Below are 18,929 nucleotides of genomic sequence, written 5' to 3' on the forward strand. Positions count from 1 at the left end.
TTACACTTGTACATTACAATCTCAATAAATTTTCATTTGATTATAACACATGTATTTGAAGCCGTTACATGATTTGTTATCTATTGGTTCAGAAAGAATTCATTGAAATGGGTGGGATTTGGGGGTTCAAAAGCAGCAATGAAATACTATTTTCATCTCTTGAATTAACAAAAATAAGGTAAAAGTTTTTTTTTTTTTTTGATGCTGGTAAGTCTACAGTGGCACTGTGATGCAGACTTGGGGCTGGATGACACTAATCCTTTAGGAAAGCAACCTGAAAATAGGTATGAGAGTTGCAAATATATCCATCCCTCTTTGACTCAGAATGCACTTCTAGGGTAGAACTTGAAGATAGAATTTAACAGAAAAATAGATAAATGCATGAAAATATGCACTATATTTTAAAATATATAAGTGATAGAAAAATAGTTTGCTATAGTACCAATCTAATTGGTCTGCTACAGGGTTACAAAAGTAGATCATTGGGACACTTCAGAAAAATAGAAAATGTGTGTAATATAAAAAATTACACATATATTAAAATGTAATATATAATATAAATGTATACTATATAAGTCCACTATATGTTATATAAATAAAATATATGCACATATTTTATAATGTGTTATATGTATAAATATAAGAATATATGTAAATATTATATTGTACATATATAATATAAATATATTTACATATGTACATGGCACATATATTTGTACATATATTTATATAATATAATTAAAATTTTATATATAAATATAACACATATATTTTGATATTTATATTTTACATGTATAAAATATAATATATTTACATGCAATATTATAAATACATATTATATACATATATGCATGCATATATGTATATATAATATTATATTATTATATATTATACTATATATTGTATATTATATACATATACATATTATATGATGTGCGCACATATAACTTAATATAAAATATTATACATATTTAAATATATGAAAAGAAACTGGATATTTAAGTAAATGGACAATTATTAAATGGCACAAAGGATCTCTGTACAAGATCTAAAATGGAATGTAAAAATAAGAATTTCAGATTTTTAAGATAAAATGTTTTTCTTTTGCTATCACTCTAAGGTTCCCTGCCCAATTAAAAGGATATTATACAGTCATTTGTTTCCTATGGAAAAGGAACAAGAGAACTTACTAGGGATGTTGTTTCTTACTGGGAAGGGGGCAAGGAGTGAGGTACAGGCAGGAAATGGAATGGAAGATGGTGTACACCTGTGAAGACCTAAGGATGAAATCTCCATGCCCCCCCCATAACTGACATAAGCCCATAAATAACAAAACAACAACAACAAAATGTTTGTTTATGTGCACAGTTAATCCAGTAGTCATTGGTCGAAACCCCACATCCGGTGCCTGGGGAGGGCCGGTGCCAGAGTAGCACAAGAAGCACCTCTCTGACTGCAAGAGATGACCACCAAGGACATTTGACCTTAGAGTCCAGCCCATTGTCCAGGACGTCGATTGCAGTGCTGTGGTTGCTGCCATGTGAAACCTGATCCCAGGCCAACTTTCCTATGCAAGCCTCTCTTCTAGGGAGGGTCCAGCTTCCTTGTCCAGTGATGTTGTAAAGGAAAACGTAACTAAAGGTGGGCACAGTACAAAGCTCGGTATATAGCAGCCAGCCACGATGCTAACAGTGTGACCATCCTTCAACGAAGTACAGTGAGACTAGCAGTGCATTTCCTGTGTGTAGAGGTCCAGTCCAAGTCTAGGAGACACTCTAGACTCGCTTTACACCTTTCTCTAATACAAGGAGAAGACTAGGAGGGGCGGGGTGTTCCATTTGAAGATAAGGGAGGAGTGGGAAGGGCTGAACCCACTCTTTGGCCACCTGCTGTTCCCTGTGTCCCCTCTGGAGAGACCCTCAGAGCATATGTGCACGCACAGTGCACACAACACAAGAAGACATTGATGCACAATTCTGCCCAACTTGGCTTCCTGATAGATGTCTCCTTGGCTTCATGCCCACAGACATAGAGCGGCCTGGGCATGGGGATGGGCGATGGGATCTGGCACTTTCGGGGACACCGGGTGGTGATAGAGATAAGAACACCAAGATGGACTTCTGCTAGGCACCTGCACAGAGCTGTCTCGGAAGACCATTGACGGCAAGCAGGGATAGAAAGACCTAAATACCGGTTCCCACAAAAGCAAGATAAACTAAATGCTTCGTATTGGACAACAGAGGCAAAAATAAATAAATAAATAAATAAAATAAGCCCAGCTATTTATAATTGTGTTCTACATCTCCATATAACCCACACCAGGCTGCAAAAAATATTGGACTTTAAAAAATAATGAATGTATTTCTTTATTAATGCAGGAGCTATGTGTGATGTACAGTATTGTCAAACCTAATAAGCTGAACTTGCATTAAAATTGCATTAACTTTTTTATATTAAATCACATCTTGTATTTCAAAAAAAGCCTATAGTAAGGTTGAAATAACTTAATTTTCTCTGCACTCCAGTCATTAAAGTTTTACTTTTGAGAAAACTGACTGGTAGACATCAGCACAGAAAGAGAAGGGTTTGGGGGGGGGGGAGGGAGGAAACAGAGAGAGAGAGAGAGAGAGAGAAAATGTTTCCAAATGATTAAAACCAATTCTTCCTTTGAGAAGAAGGAAGAGTTTTGCAAACACATATTTTCTCCATGGTACTTAATAAATAATGTAGCCCTATAGCTTCCCTTATACAAATTTATCACTATCATAGCTCTGCTGGAGTTAATTAGATTTAACTCATGATTATTTATTTGGTGATTTAGATGGTTAAGTCCTACTAAATGCAATTGTGGTGAAAAGCAGATGAGAGCTTACTAACCTGTGACCCAACAGGAAATGGAGGGTGTGTCTGGCCTGCCTGGTGGTGGTCAGGAGTGCCTGGGTCCGAGAGCGGTGCGCTTCCTCTAGCCCCTGGAATTCAAAAGGCAAGTATTCCATTAGTAAAAGGTCCAGCCTGGGAAGTGTAGATGACCCCGTGGCCTGCGATGTCACAAAGTCATCGGAGCACAAGGCACAGACATGACAATGGCTTGTTAAGCGCGCTAGTGCTCAGGTCATTCATCACCTGCATGAGTGATGTGAAGAGGATTCAGGATGGCCAAAGCGATCAGGGGTGAGACCCAAGGACAGTCGGTAAAACATGGCACCAGCTGCAGTAATAGGCTTGGATTAGGTGGTACCTCGAGACTCAGTCCCCAACAGTGCATCTTACACGTGAGAAACAGGATCCCTGATGCACAGACAACAGAACTGGGCTGTCGGCACCAAGCGAAGGGAAGTAAGATCTCAGACGTGACCAAGGCTACCTACCCACATTATCCCCAAATATCGCTGTCCCCTTTTCCTCTGTGCTCCACATCCTCTTTCAATCAGATTTCAGATTCTGAGGCTTTGGAATTCCCTTTCCTAAGAAATAAAGCATTTCCCCACTTTAGCCCACATCCTAAAAGGAATACAGATCTCGCAAAAGAAGTTGCTTGGGGCTACCAAAAAGAGGGAAGACCCACATTATTCCACAGAGGGCCATTTTGCTGGGCATTGAACACAACTGATGTCCTAGTCAAGGATGATGTCTATACCCCTAAAAAGGAAAAGGGCCATTCCATCAGAACAGTAGATTCCTAATGGTCCCAGCATGTGTTCATGTGTTTTCTTTCAGGACAGACCAGAGAGGTTAAGAATTTATCAGAAGAGGGAAACAGGTGGACATAGAACAAATCATGCTAAGAGTGAGGTAAGCCAAGCTCAGAGAGACAAACAGTGCATGTTTTCTCTCATATATGGAAGCTAGATCTAAAATACACCAGGACCTGATCAATTAGACAGGACTCTAGGCATTCACACACACTGAGACCAAAGGAGGACAATCTTAATGGAGGAACACAAAGGTGCAATGCTTCTGTGCCTCTGATCATGTAAAATACTGTTGATCGAAATGAGTTCTAGGAAAATGGAAACAAGAGGTTTGTTCTTTTTTTCTTTATTGTTTGTTTTTCTGTCTTTGAGGAGGGGTAAGGAAGGAACAGAAATGGAGGGACAAGAATGAACAAATGCAGCAATGGTACTCAGTAGACTCTATCTGAAAATGAACTATATAACTTGTGGGCAGGAACAGAACGGAAAAACTGGGAGAGAGCGAGGGAAGGGGTGACATTGTCCTAAAAGAAATGTACTTGTCACCTGACTTATGAAAAGGTACCCCTGCTGTACAACACCTTTATAATAACAATAAACAATTTAAAGTAAAAAAACAATTTGGAAACAAATACTTGCATAAAGAAGGAAACAAAACTGTCAGCCAGTTTTGAAGGTTGCCTTGCTGGTAGCCTTTTGTTTTCTTGGAGTTTTCTCATGGGTAAGTGTGAACCCCTTCCAAGCAAGGTTTTAACAAGATCTCTCTTTCCTGATGTTTGTCCTATAACTAGCAAATGGAAGACAATTCAGACCCTGTTTGCTGGCATGCTATGGACGAACAGAGGGAAAAAAAATAGATATGATTCTGTCACACTTATAAATTTTAAAGAAGGTATTATTGGCTCATTTAAAACAAATTCTTCTATAGAGTCTCCAAAGGGACAGGCTTATAAATAATGGAAATGTGCAAAAAATACTTCACCACATTAAGCTACAAATAAAATTGACTGCTACATATTATTCAATTGACTTCTATCTCCATTGTGATGTGTCAATCAAAACAGCATATCATAATAGGATTAAGCAATAAATGTGGAAAGCCATTATGCAGAAATCTGGAAATCTGATTAATTTGTAATATTTTTGTGTGTGCAGAAAGTCAGGAATGGACATTGCTTGGGGAATACTTACAAGCATTCTATTGAAATTTCTAAATTGATTTGGAGCAAACTAATAAAAACATAGACTTGCTGACATTTTATAAAGTGAATTCTGTCAAAATATGTTTGGCATTTTAATGATCGCTGTCATTTAATAACAAGGGTATGACGACCCTTCAAAAGATGCCAGCCATTTCCATATAACATGCAGAAGACCATTCTCAGACTTTTTATACGTGTGATTTAGCTATTACACTTGTAAAGCATAACATTTTGTTAGGGAAGGCCTTATGCCGTGTAATTCTCACAGTTTCTACTTAGTCTTTTTGTGTGTGTGTGAAAATACCGTACAGAGGGGTTACAGTTACATGGGCAAGGTAATGAGTACATTTCTTATCAAGCATTGTTGCCTCCTCCTTTGTTTTCTGTTACCATCCCTTCCCATCTCCATCCCCCTTATTGCCCCCGCCAAAGTTATAAAGTTTGTTTTCCGACATAGCATCTTGTACATCTCATTGTTGCAATGGGTCCACCTGTATCCCTATTTAAACAATTTGTGTTTTCTCTTCCCCTCCACAAAGTATACCAACATCAATTACAGTTAAAACAGGGGTTATACCATAGGGGAGGGACATACAAAGCAACAAAGAAATCATCTTATAAATATAAGTCTTATTTTACCTTAAAATTCTCAGCAGAATTTTCTGTACTTTAAAAAGCTTATGGAATCCCCAAATGATGCTTTGGGTCAAATCTTCAGGTTAGGCTAATTTAAAAATGGCTAAAAATGCAGAATTTATTTTCTTTTTAAATGACTGTTTTTCTCATGTTGTCAGACATGTACTTTTTTACACTAGACCGTGAAAAGAAAATTTTACAACAGAGAAAAATGGGAAATCCCTTTCTTTTATAGTGCATTTGTGTGTGTGTGTGTGTGTGTGTGTGTGTGTGTGTGTGTGTGTGTGTCCGTGTGTGCGCGCGCGCTGGTACTGGGGCTTGAACTCAGAGCCTTGCACTCTTATTTAGCTTTTTTACTTCAAGGGGCTGGCACTCTTCCAGTTGAGCCATATCTCTACTTCTGGGTATTTGTGAGTTAAATTGGAGATTAAAATCTCTTGTACTTAACTTCCTGGGCTGGCTTCAAACAACGATCCTTAGATTTCAGCCTCCTGAGTAGCTAGGATTACAAGAGTGAGCCCATAATCCAGTTCCTGCTGGAAAGTGTTTTTAAACAGTTTGTATCTATCTTAATTTTTACAAATGTCAATATTATGCCAGTCCCCTCAGTGTCCTATTTCAAGAATGTCTGTCCCTCTTTGACTTTGTAGTGTTTAGGGTTGGTTCCATATAGAGACTCTGTCAACAAGGGTGTACATTTGTTCTTTGCAAGTGTGCACAGATCACATTTGCTTACATTTATTCTTTGTTGCTCGGAGGCCTTAACTGGTGTTTAACAGCATGTTCTGGGGCTAGCTATTTCTCAAAAACCATATTCAATGCAGTCCGGGGCAATTCTACCCAATTTTGTGTGTAAAATGAAGTCTTTCACAGCCTCTGGAGGAGATTATGTATGCTCTCCTGCCTGGATCAAAAAGCAATGTTTCTTCTAAATGCACATCTCAATTTTCCCCAAACACATGTATCACACTTAACCTTGTAGGACCATCAGCTAATCTGTCTGCTGGAAGGCAGATCTCCTACAGGGGCTTCTCAGAGCCAAAAGGGAGCCCTGTGGTCAGAATAAATAAATGACGTCTTCTAAAGGTTTCAGAGATTTGAAGCAACATTTTGCTCTATAAACATTAGCAGAAAATCTGAGGTTAGATCTATATCAATGGGCACAATTGGGAAAACAAAACTTGGATTTATTAGCATATGTTAATGGTACCAAGCACCTTGTTTTATTAAGACCTTTGCATGCTTGAATATAATGTGCACTGGTCACATTTATTCACCATTTACTGTTTAGTCTCCTCTCCTATCCTCCATTGCCTTCCTTAATAGGTCCTTCAACTGTAAGATCTCAAAGTTTTGGGGTTGTGCTGCAGATTCATTTCTGTCATTTGATGACAGAACTCAGGGCCTGGGCACTGTCTCTGAGCTTCTGTGCTAAAGGCTAGTACTCTACCACTCAAGCCACAGCTCCATTTCTGATGTTTTGGTAGATAATTAGAAATAAGAGACTTATAGACTTTCTTGCCTGGGCTGGCTTCTAACCACAATCCTCATAATCTCAGCCTCCTGAGTAGCAAGGATTACAGGCATAAACCACTCGCACCCAGCTTCATGTCTCTTTCTTTGAAACAATAGAATCACATGAATTGCAGAGATCTTCAGCTGACATGACCTCATGGCCTTCCCACGGGCTCTGTACGTGTGAGCATTCTCCCATGGTAAACCTGATTTATTCCCAGTTTAGCAAGGGGAAGAGCCTCTCAAATATTTGTGTTTTATAGTTCATATTTGCTCCAAGGTAATTCAAGGAGTGCCCAAACTGGTTTTAAATAATAATGTAGAACTCAGAATCGCAATGCCATAGGTATTAATTCTTCCTAAATATAGAGAAGCAATGCTTAGGGGAAAGAACGGATCATAAGTAGTGTACACATTGAAAGGCTGAGCTGGGATGGTATATAGGATGGAGAATGCTAACTTTTAATGGTTAAAAATGCCTGCTTGAGCAGGGTGCTAGTGGATCATGCCACTATTCAGGAAGCTGAGATCTAAGGATCTCCTTTCAAAGCCAGCTTGGGCAGGAAAGTTCGTGAGATATTTATCTCCAATTAATCACCAAAAAGCAAGTGGCAGAGTGCTAGCGTTGAGCAAAAAAGCTCAGGGACAGTACCCAGACTCTGAATTCAAGCCCCAGGACTCTCCCCTCCACTCACATCCAACCCCCGCAAATGAGAAAAGTATAGACTGCTTATCAGAGAACCTTTTCCTTCAACACCATCTTTCCTTCATGTTGGCCCATCTGAAATTCACAGAGCTGCCTGCAGACCCCCGCTGCTCTGTGTGGATGAGAAGGGGACAGCATAGCTAAGAAGGGCCACAGCCCAACACTTCCCATTAAGTCAGAACTACCCGCACTCCACCTGCTTTAATTCAGTCAAGCTCAGTTCTAAAAGATCATCACTGCTGAAACTCATTGTGATCCTCAGAGCAAATTCATTTTTGTTTTGCAAATCCTTTTATTCTCCCTCCCCCCTTGTTGGAAGAACAGGTTTGTATGAATAAAGGCAAGCCAGGTTCAGCACTGATTGGTTACTCTAGGAATAAAACAGTCTGTTTTCAAAAATAAGTCACTTTAAGAAGCACACACAAGATATTTAATATTAAGAAGGTAGACTCAGAAGCTTTAAGCCTCTACCATTGTAAGAGCACCTGGTAATGGAACAGAGGAAGAAGAGAACACAATTGCAAATCTGATCTGCTCATCCGGGATATTCTCCCATGTGTCGGACATCCCTTTCTGTACAGCACAGTGCACAAGATTCCCGTGCTAACGATCAATTCATTTTTAATGACTCGAGTTCTTCAGATGTCTGAGTGCAGAATCTCTCCTCTTTACATTAGCACAAACATAATCACACGAAGGTCACAGGGATCTCTCGGCTCTTCCTAGTATTTCATACCTGTTTGTGGTTTTCACCAATGATGGGGGTGATACAAAGGTTACTTATTATAAGATGGACAGTTGAATGCATTATTATTTCATGTTGGGCAGGCGAACCCCAGCAAAGACGGGCAGAAGGCCCCTTTAAATTAAACTTCCTTTCCTTTCAATTTCTCCAAGATTACTAAATGCCAAGAAAAGAGTGGAGGTGTCTATAAAAGTCTTTTCAGAGTCTCTGCCACTGTTTGCCTCTCTTTATTACCAGTCAGGATTTCTTTATGACACTGGACACGCAAGTGCTCACGTATAGAACATGATACAGACTCTTGATGGAATTTGATGCTCCAAAGCAAGAAGTCTGATTCTGACTTTGCCTTCACAAAACTAAATATTCATTAATTCATATGGGGGTTTATGTGTTTTTGCAAATTACAGTGTCAGGTATTTGCAACTTCATTCACAGAGAACAGAGAATCTTTGATAATAGCCATGTAGAAAATGGATTCTTTCATTCTGGCAGGGAACTCTTAGGCTTTTGGTGAAGAAAAGTCCAACCTTCTTTGAGAGAGAAGTCTAGATGTCCAGTGATTCCAAGCACTGATCTTTGCTTTAAGTCTTCATGTACACACGACAAATTAGAGGAGGAATTTAGGATGATTAGATACAGCATAAAAGGAACCCTATATATCCCTTACATGGACTTGTTTATTTAAAGATATTTTTATTATTTACCAAAAAGTATTTAACAACATTTCTTGTGGTAGATTCAAGGGAGATCTCAAACAGTGTAATTCCTTAAAAAGCAAAATCAAAGTTCAGCTAAGGTCAACACCAGGAAGTGGGTACTCAGAAGGGGTGAAGTGGGGCCAAGGGGAAAGGGGTAGATGAGTGAAAAAGAGAAGAAGGGAAGAATGCAATCAATAAGCCAATGTACACCCTACAAAATTAAGGAGTGAAGGAAGGGATGGGTAAGGGAGGGATGGGTGAGAATGTTGAAAGGGGTGACATTGATCCATCCATATTATATTCATAAACTGCTTTGTTAAATGGTAACTCCTTTGTACAACTATTTAAAGATAATAAAAAGAAAAAAATATTTCTGCTGTACATATGGATTTAGTTTCAGTGTGCTGCAGAGGTTTGGAAGCCTTTTCTTTTCCTTCAAAATTTACTGAATCTCCCTTCAGTCTTCCTCCAACAATTGTTTTTTTTTTTTATCATTTATTTTCACCTCCATCTAATAAAAGCAGAGCTGGACTTCTGTGATATCCTAGCCAATAAAGGTTTCAATTTCTGTAAATACTTCTTCTTGGAGAGAGATGGAAAGAGAATCATCAAACATACTTTCACAAAATTCCCTGTCACACTGCTGCCAGATGGATGGCGTTGGGGTAGGGCGGCCCTCCACTAAGGCTGTCCTTACAGGATCTCTCACCCTTACATAAGGCTCCAGGCCTTGGCCTGTGCACATAGGTGTATATACATATGCATGTATGGATATTGATGCTTATGACCGTGTCATGAGTTAGGATTCTTAAACTGATAGAGTGAGATACCAGAGTGAGCTGAAACAATGTAGACACATCTTTTATGGCTTATGTAAACTTTTTTTTCATTGTGTGTGCCAGTAGCAGGACTTGAACCCAGAGCTTTACACCCTCACAGTACTCTAGGGCTGTCTCTTCTCATGGGGGCAGCATAGGGACCAGGTGCCCTCTTTCTGCCCCTGGTTTCCCTAGACACTAAGCATCCTCCTTAAAGATTCTGACCCAAGCGAAGGAGGGTTGTGGGCTTTGTGTTCCCAACCCAGCTGGGATCCACAGTATCCCAGGGGGGGTAGATGGCAGTCATGAGAGATTGTGTCCCTCTGGGATGCACTGAGGTGGTGACCCTGAGAAAAAGGAAACTACTTTTCCAGTCTCATAGCAAGAACTTGCATTATTTTGTAAAAAAAATATATTTAATATTTTAGTATCTTTAAGTGACAAAGGAGTGGCCATTTAACAAGGCTGTTTATGAATACAGTGCATCTTAATTCATGTCACCTCCTTCAACATTCTCACCCACCCCTCCCAGTCCACCCCTTCCCTCACTTTTCTTGATTTGGTAGGATATACATTGAATTTTGGACTGTGATTCACCTTCCCCCCCCCCCACTTCCTTCATGAACTTGCCTTTTCTTCTTGCAATGAGACCCACAGATTTTATAGGTGGTGCCGGATGGAGGTGGGATGCGCCTGGAGGAAGCGGGGATATAGGCTCCGCCCGCAGGCAGACACAGGATCCACAGGGCGCCCACAGGGGGCCCTGCAGTGGGCTGACACATAGGGTTCCACAGGGTTCCGCTTGCTGTGCTTACGTCTGAGGATGTGTTCTTGGAAAGGTGTGTCCACACAAGCAAAGTTTCTTAGATCTAAAAAGGCACTTCTAAAGTTACACACACCAGGCCAAAAGCTGGTGGCTCACACTTGTAATTGTGGTTAGTCAGCCCAGGCTGCCATGAATGAAGAGAAGTAGGGGGTGGCGAGGAATGCAGTAAAAAAAACCCTCAGTGAATTGTCCTACAAAATTAAGAAAAACGAGGGGAGGGTTTGCTGGGAGGGGTGGGTGACGGGGAAACATTGATGCAGGCATACTGTATTCATAAGATGCTTTGTTGAATGTCAACTCCTTTGGACAACTACGTAAGATAGTACAACTATTTTTTTTTTAAATAAAAGTCTGAGAGATTCTGTTTTCAATTAACCAGAAAAATGCTGGACTGGAGGTATAAGAATCAAAATGGTTAGATATTGTCTTCCACATTTAAGAAAAAGTGAACCCAGCACACTGTAGGTTCCCTGCCTGGGCAAGTGGGAGACAAAGGACAGGAAATGACAGCAAAGGGGAGGAAATGAAGGTGAAGTATGTGTGTGGGGAGTAGGGGCAGGACTGAGCTAGAAACACATGTTCCGTGTGGGCTCTTTTTTCTCTTTCTTTTTCTCTCTTTCTCCTTTTCCTTCCTTCCTTCCTTCCTTCCTTCCTTCCTTCCTTCCTTCCTTCCTTCCTTCTTTCCTTCCTTCCTTCCTTCCCTCCTCCCTCCCTCCCTCGCTCTCTTCCTCCCTCCTTCCTTCTTTTCTTCCTTCCTTCCTTCCTTCCTTCCTTCCTTCCTTCCTTCCTTCCTTCCTTCCTTCCTTCCTTCCTTCCTTCCTTCCTTCCTTTTCTCAAATGCTTCTGGCAAAATTCCTAAGAAATAAACAACCCCAATCTTCTTTGAAACAGTATCAATGCCAAGCTAAATGGTAGCTGCATTCTTAGTTTCAAGTCTTCATATTCAAAGATCAGAAGTGTGGGAATTGGCTGGATCTGGTAAGAAAAGGAAACTTCCGGCCCAGGCACCTGGGTCTTAGGGAACCCCTCCCCCCCCACTGGAATCTACACATCAATCAAATCTGCAGGCATTTCAGACCACAGCAAACTATGAGATGAGATGCACTAATTTTGAATTTATAACTATTTCCCCCCTCCCTTCCTCCTTTCCTTTCTTCCTCCTTCTTTCCTTTCTTTTTCTTTTTTTTTAAAACTTGGGTAGTAGTGAAATTATAAATGTACCCCAGTCTCCTAACTTTCATTCAATATTAGCAGTAAAGTCTTAAATCCTATTTCACAGGAGCCAGAAGAAGTTCAAGAACGCAGAGAAACAGGAAAGTTTTCAATGATACTTCCAACCCTGTGCCACTCAGACCTAGGGAGGAGGAGGCCCAGCCCAGAAGTTCACAGCAGAAAGAGTGACCGTCCTTTAAAAAGGGAAGCGTATTTATTCTTTTTATAACACAACCAAACGGATGCCAGGTCTAGCCCCATCACATTGTGCTGTGATTTATGGCAATTTTCCTGCCCACTTGCTCTTCCCTAGCCATATCTTTACCTCTCCATTTGTGAGGGTCCATGAAGATTAGAGTCTGTACCGTCCATTGCACTTATTTGCTCTCAGAACACCACATCCTTTGCAAAAGTAGTCAGAGCGCCACTTTAAAAAAGGGAGAATGAAAATGTTCAATCCTTTAAAGCGGAAATAAAACTACATTTCTGCAAAGATACTCCGAAAGGGTAGCATTTGCAATCACTCTTGCGTACGACTCCAGATTGGGGAAAGTGGGGTCATTTGGAACTCAGAGAAGGACAGAAAGGAAATACCCCCAGAGGAATTACATTGCATGAAATTGTAGCATCACACCTAGTTAGCAGCCCCTTACAGTAATGGAGCCTCTATAACAGCAGGACAACACAAAATTACTCAGGAGGAAAGGAAGTTGTTCAATACTCTAAGAACAAATCAAAGACCTACAAAACCTTCTTAGGAGAGGTTGGAACAAAATATTATATCCTTAACAAGATTAAGTAGGTCTCAAATATGAAAACTCAGATTAAGATTCTATCAACAAACTGTCAGTGAGATTCTTTTTCTTTTTTTCCTTCCTGATAGTTGGTTATAAAAATCCAAACTGCTAAAGAACTAGGCCAATTCGTGTCTCTGACCATTTTTCTCTCCCTCAGTCTATTTATTTCTTATCATCACTGTAATTGAAAAAGTATCTATTGCTAAAAGATGCTATTAACTAGAGTGCATTCATCGAGTGTTATAGCACTAATAGACTTAGGGCATATTCTTTAATCCTTTTAGCAAAACATTATTTTGTGGTCCTCTTGTTCTGTAGATTTTGTTCCACTTAAAGTCAAAGAAAAAAAAGCACCACAGAACTTGTTTAGATTATTTTTATTATTATTTTAACTCCATTACAGTACACTCTCAAATGCATAGCGATTTCCATTTGTTTTATTAACTCATTCTGGGGTCTATATCAGAGCATATATTATATAAATATTCCCAAAAGCATGACTTGGGCTATAAATAAAACAAATATTCTAAGTCCAAATATTTTTTAAATCTCTTTTCTTTTTTCTTTTGGTGTTACTGTTTGTTTTTTGTTTTGTTTTTTGTTTTTGTCGGTCGTGGGGCCTGAACGCTAGGCCTGGGCGCTGTCCCTCAGCTCTGCACTCTACCACTTGAGCCAGTGCCACTTCTGGCTTTTTTCTGCTTATGTGGTACTGAGGAATCGAACCCATGCTTGCCTCATGCATGCAAGGCAAGCATTCTACCTCTGAGCCACCTTCGCAGCCTTGGTGTACTGGGGTTTGAACTGAGTGCCTTCAGCTTATAAGATAGACATTCTATCACTTGATCCATGCTCCCAGACCTTTCTGTTCTGGCCATTTGTGTGTGTGTGTATGTGTGTGTGTGTGTGTGTGTGTGTGTGCGCACGCATGTGCGCGCACATGCACACTAGTACTGGGGCTTGAACTCAGGGCCTACATATTGTTCCTGAGCTTTTGTGCTCAAGGCTGGAGTTCTAGCTCTTGAGTCATAGCTCTACTTCCAACTTTCACTGATTTACTGAATATCAGAGTCTCCCAGACTTTCCTGCCCAGGCTGGTTTTGATTGTGATCCTTAGATCTCAACCTCCCAGGTAGCTAGGATTACAGGTGTGAGTCACTGGTGCCTGGTCTAAAGTTTACTTGAGTCTACATTTACGTGGACTTTGGTTTTGGAATTAAAATAAGAAATGGAGCTAACCCTTAAATACAATGGTAAAAAAGTGAAAAACTGTTGGTGCAAAACTACTGAATATTTGATGCTGCACTAAGACAGAAGAAAGGCTACCAATGCCACTACCATTTCTCTAAGACACATACCACCTATTATCTTCCACTTTTACCTTAAATATGCATATTAAGAAGGATAAAGAGAATTCTGCTGTCAGCACTCACTGGCCTCCATATAGCAATAAACTATGCATATAAAATGACAATGGAATAAATTGGGAAAATTATAAAAACTCAAAATTCTCATGATTTGGTGAGTTAGAATTTATGACTAGGATACAGTAGTTGGATAAGTTATCTTACTTATTCAGAAGAAATAAGTTGGAAAAAAAGAAGTTATCAGAGAAAAGCATTGACTACTGAGAGGCCCAAGTTGGGAATCTGATCTTATGTAATCTTCACATCAACACCACAGCATCAGAACTCAAGTTCAGAAAAGGTAAGTAACTGACCCATATCCCCAATTTTCCCCTTCCTTCCTTCCTTCCTTCCTTCCTTCCTTCCTTCCTTCCTTCCTTCCTTCCTTCCTTCCTTCCTTCCTTCCTTCCTTTCTTCAAGAGGGAGGAAGAGAAGCTGGAATATTCATCTACATTTAGGCAACTTGCGGGGTTGGGGGGACAATTTCAACTCTCAACTATATTGTGTATCAATCTGTCAGTTATATTTGAACTTGTAACTGTATGTTTAAGTATATTAATGCAGGGAAGGGAAACTGGGAGAAAAATGAGGGAGGGGGTAATAAGTTCAGCAAGAAATGTACTCACTACTTTACTTATGTAACTGTAACCCTTCTGTACATCACCTTGAGAAGAAAATTTAAAAAAAAAAGTAAAGATGCATTTCAGCCACAGACCACTGTGTAGTTGATCCAGGTTTGGTTATAGATTCAACAAAGTAGAGAGAATACATACCACAGGCATCTCATTAAGGAGAAGATGGAAGGGAGGGGGCTTCTGATGGAAGATTTAAGAATTCATCTATAAAAGAATTATTGGGAAAGACAAAGCAAGGCTAAGGCTATAATTGCTATAAGGTCCGTGTCCACTCCTAGCCAAGATGGGTCCATGTAGCCCCTCTGTGAGCTGAAGATGTTTTTGTCATCACAGCATGCCCTGGCTTTGTCCTGATGTAGCATGCTGAGCATGGCTGTGGCTCAGACCCATGTTCCACAAAATCCTCCCTGTTCTACGACATAGGATCAGGGTCTTGTGGAGTATCAGTCTAAGGGTCAAGAGTGTTTTTATTCTTTCTTAGTTAAAAAGGTCAAATTCCATTTTGAGGGCTCTCAGTCAGATGAGAGAGGTCAACAATGGTGCAATCTTCAAGAAGAAACGTTTGCTAACCAAGAACTTGGCCTGGCAGTTGCTAAAAGCAGAACATTTCATATGTTTCTGGTGGCCTGTCTGACAGCTTTCTCTCTTAGGTTTAAGATGCAGAGAGCAGCATTGAATAGATATCATTTTAACCAAGTAGGGCAGTATTGTAAAGGATTCTTGGATAACGTGACCAGAAATTCATCAATGGTTTATTTATCAATAAAAACAATATGGAGCAGAGTCAAATGCATCTGGACTTTAGAAAGTCAGATTATCAGATCAAGGAAGTTATTTACATGATATTATAACCAAAACAGAAGGAGAGAGAGAGACAGAGAGAGACAGAGACAGAAAGAAAGAGAGAGACAGAGACAGAGAGACAGAGAGACAGAGAATAGAGAGACAGACAGAGAGGAGGAAGAGGAGCAGGAAGAAACACAACAATAACAAGGAAAACAGAACAACAAAAAGAAGAAAGAAGAGAAAAAGTGTCTTAGCAGAACAGGTGTCTAAAGATTACACTAAAGCTGGGCATGGTGATGTACACCCCTAATCCCAGCCCTCAGGAGGCTAAGACAAGAGGATCACAATTTTGAGATCAGTCTGAGCTACTCAGTGAGTTCCAGGTTAGCTTGGACTACATATCTAGACTCTGCCTAAACCACCATTGTCCCAGAAACCCATGTTCTAACACCACAGTGTGGAGTCAGGCTGTGTTTCTATCTCTACTTCATATGAGTTATCTGTATGGCTTTGGATAAATCCTTAAACCTCTCCGATCTTATGTTTGTCCACTTTCAAAATGAGGCGATAATACACATACAGTATCGTTTGGAGACTTAAATTGATGCATTTGGTGAATGTTGGCTGTTGCCATCAGATATTAGTGTGCTGTTGCAAATAGTATTGACATATAACCATCTCATTACTAATTATTTTGGCAAGGAAATCAAGTGGGAAGCATGAAAGAACTCACTGGCCATAGAAACTGCCCTCTGATAAGGTACAGCTTCAGAGGAATCTGAAATCAAACTCATGTGGCCAATGGGTAGGCATGAATGGATGCATCTGGGAAGACAATCAGGCAGAGCGGGCATAGCTGCAGGATCTGAAAGCTCAGGTGAGCTCCCACACAGTGTTTCTAATAGAGAATCTCCCACCGGTCCCCACATTCTCATGTTTTCCCTCGTATATGGATCTAAGATCTAAAACACAACTTCCCGCATGATCACGCACAGAGATGCATGCTTATCTACACAATTTAAGTCAGGGAGGAACAGGGCATGCAGGAATGAGTCTTCATGGAGTGGAGTGAACATTTTAGCAAAATGAATGTCAGGAGCTGAAATGTGATTATAAGGAGAGGGACTCTTGGGAGGGAGTGGATGAATAAAACAGAGCAGGGGGCAAATGCAACCAGAATCCTCTGTGCATGAAGGTGATCAAGAAAGTGGGAAATATGGAATGAGTTGGGGTGGAGGAGGGAAGCAATGGGATGGAAGGGGATGATGGAAGGGGTGACTCTGAGCAGGAAGCACTGGATACTTAAATGGTCACGTTCACTTCTAACCCCGTGTGCGGCCTTTTGAAGTTACATTTCGGAAGTAAAATAAAATTTAGGACCATTCTCTAAAATAAAAAAAAAAGAAGAACAACAAAGCCCCCAAACCCAAATCAAAAACACAAAAAGCCTCCTCAGATTCCTCTCATCTATTCCTGAACAGTCGTCTACTCTCTCACAATCCCAACAAAAGCACATCCCGAAGTTGCCTCTGTCTGACTCCTCTGCCCACACCTAGAAGCATCTAGCTCTCAAATCCTAATCGCACACCCCAGTACTGCTGACAGCCGGTTCTCTCCCAGCCTTCAAGGCCCTCACAGGCCCTCACTGGGACTTCTGCCCTGTCCTGCCTCCATTCTGCTTTGCAGGCTCCTGAGGCACTGTGCTTACCACCAGACAGGTGCAGCCCAGGCTTTGCCTCTCAGATGGAAGCCAAGTCATGACTCGGGAATGGTAGGGGTTTGAGTGGAGTGAGCAGGCCACCACACAGCCTCTACCAGGACACCCATGAGTGATAAAGGCCATCCCGGGGTGAGAAAGATCTAGAAGAGCATTAGAGGCTTAGGAGGAGGCCTGCCCTCAACTGGAACTGCTTCTCTTTAGCATTTACTCGATGTGTGACCTCCAGCAAGCTGCTTAATCTTTCTCTGCTCACACAGTTTTGTCATCTGTAAAATTGAAACGAAAATGGTGCCTCCTTCCTTAGGATGAAGATTAAGTTTCCTAATCCACATAAATAAATTGCACAATGGCCGTTTCTGGCACATCATAAACATCCAACGTATTCTGGCTTTCTCATAGTCTGCTTTTGGAGGAAGATAGAGACAACACTGGTGGCCACAGGCGATGATTCACACACAGCTGTCTAAGATGACAAGGGGCTGAGACTCAGAGCCTTAGCCAGGAGCATTTCCATGTCTGGGGCAGGAAGGAGTGTACATATGCAGTCAGGGGTGGAGTCAAGCTGACATCTCCTTAGCCAATGTTTGCAAAGGCTCTGGGATGGGGGCTTTGTGCCTGGCTCTGAAGGGGCAAGACAGAGCCTAGCACCGACAAATACACACTCAGGGGTGAGCTGTAGTGCAAAAAAAAAAAAAAAAAAGAATGAGAGAATCTATCTTTCTAGTATGGGAAGTCGAATTTTCAGGAAAATGCTCAGTCAAGATGGCGTTAACCAAAAGGGGCTCTGTGGCTATGTAAGAATCTGCCTACGTGGTGTCGTGATGGATAGATAGGAGTCTCAAAAAAGAATTTGAGTTTTGAGTGGGGTACGGGTGGCTCACACCTGTAATCCTAGTTACTCAGGACACTGAGATCTGAGGACTGTTATTCGTAGTTAGCTCAGGAAAGAAAGGCTATAAGACTCTTCTCTTTAACTAGCAGCAGAAGGATGAAGTGGAGCTACGGCTCAAGTGAGCAAAAAGGAACTGAGTTCAAGCCCCAGCACCAGCACCAAACACAAAATAAAACCACCAAAAAAAAAAAGTTGAGTTTTAAGTAAACAGATATATACAAATGAACTCTAAAAATACTGACTATGTGTTTTTAGACAAAGCAACAGGGAAGAGTGACAACCCTCAGGGGTTCATAAGGAGCAAATGACTGCTCAGTGCCCAGCCTGGATTCTGTGTACTTTCTTGTAGCTTCCAGTGATCTGAGCTGGCTTCCTAGCCGTTCTCCAGGCCTTATCCTGTAGGAAACCCATGCTAGGGCATTCTGGTCCTATGAGCCGGAACTTGAGTTCAACCTGCTACCAACTGTGAGTGCTGGCCCTCTCTGAGGAAAAGAATTAGTTTGTCATGTATTTGCTTCTTCAGCTTATGTATTAAATTCTCGCTGTCACATTTCACCTATGGTCTAACTAATTCACTCGTTCTCAGAAACTAGTTACTGACCAGATATGGCCACTGCGTCTCTCAGGTGCACAGCCTAGCAAGGAA

General features: G+C 40.8%; 1 protein-coding gene across 1 annotated transcript in view; it reads right to left on the reverse strand.

Moving 5' to 3' along the window:
• Pou6f2 (POU class 6 homeobox 2) overlaps positions 1-18,929 on the reverse strand; it is a 398,663-nt gene that overhangs the window by 224,357 nt on the left and 155,377 nt on the right. The window contains 1 exon segment of the mRNA XM_042695117.1: positions 2,878-2,969. Coding sequence (XP_042551051.1) covers positions 2,878-2,969 — 92 coding nt within the window.

This window comes from Dipodomys spectabilis, unplaced genomic scaffold, assembly GCF_019054845.1.
Source record: "Dipodomys spectabilis isolate Male_0828 unplaced genomic scaffold, ASM1905484v1 ptg000178l, whole genome shotgun sequence".
In the NCBI taxonomy this organism is placed as follows: Eukaryota; Metazoa; Chordata; class Mammalia; order Rodentia; family Heteromyidae; genus Dipodomys; species Dipodomys spectabilis.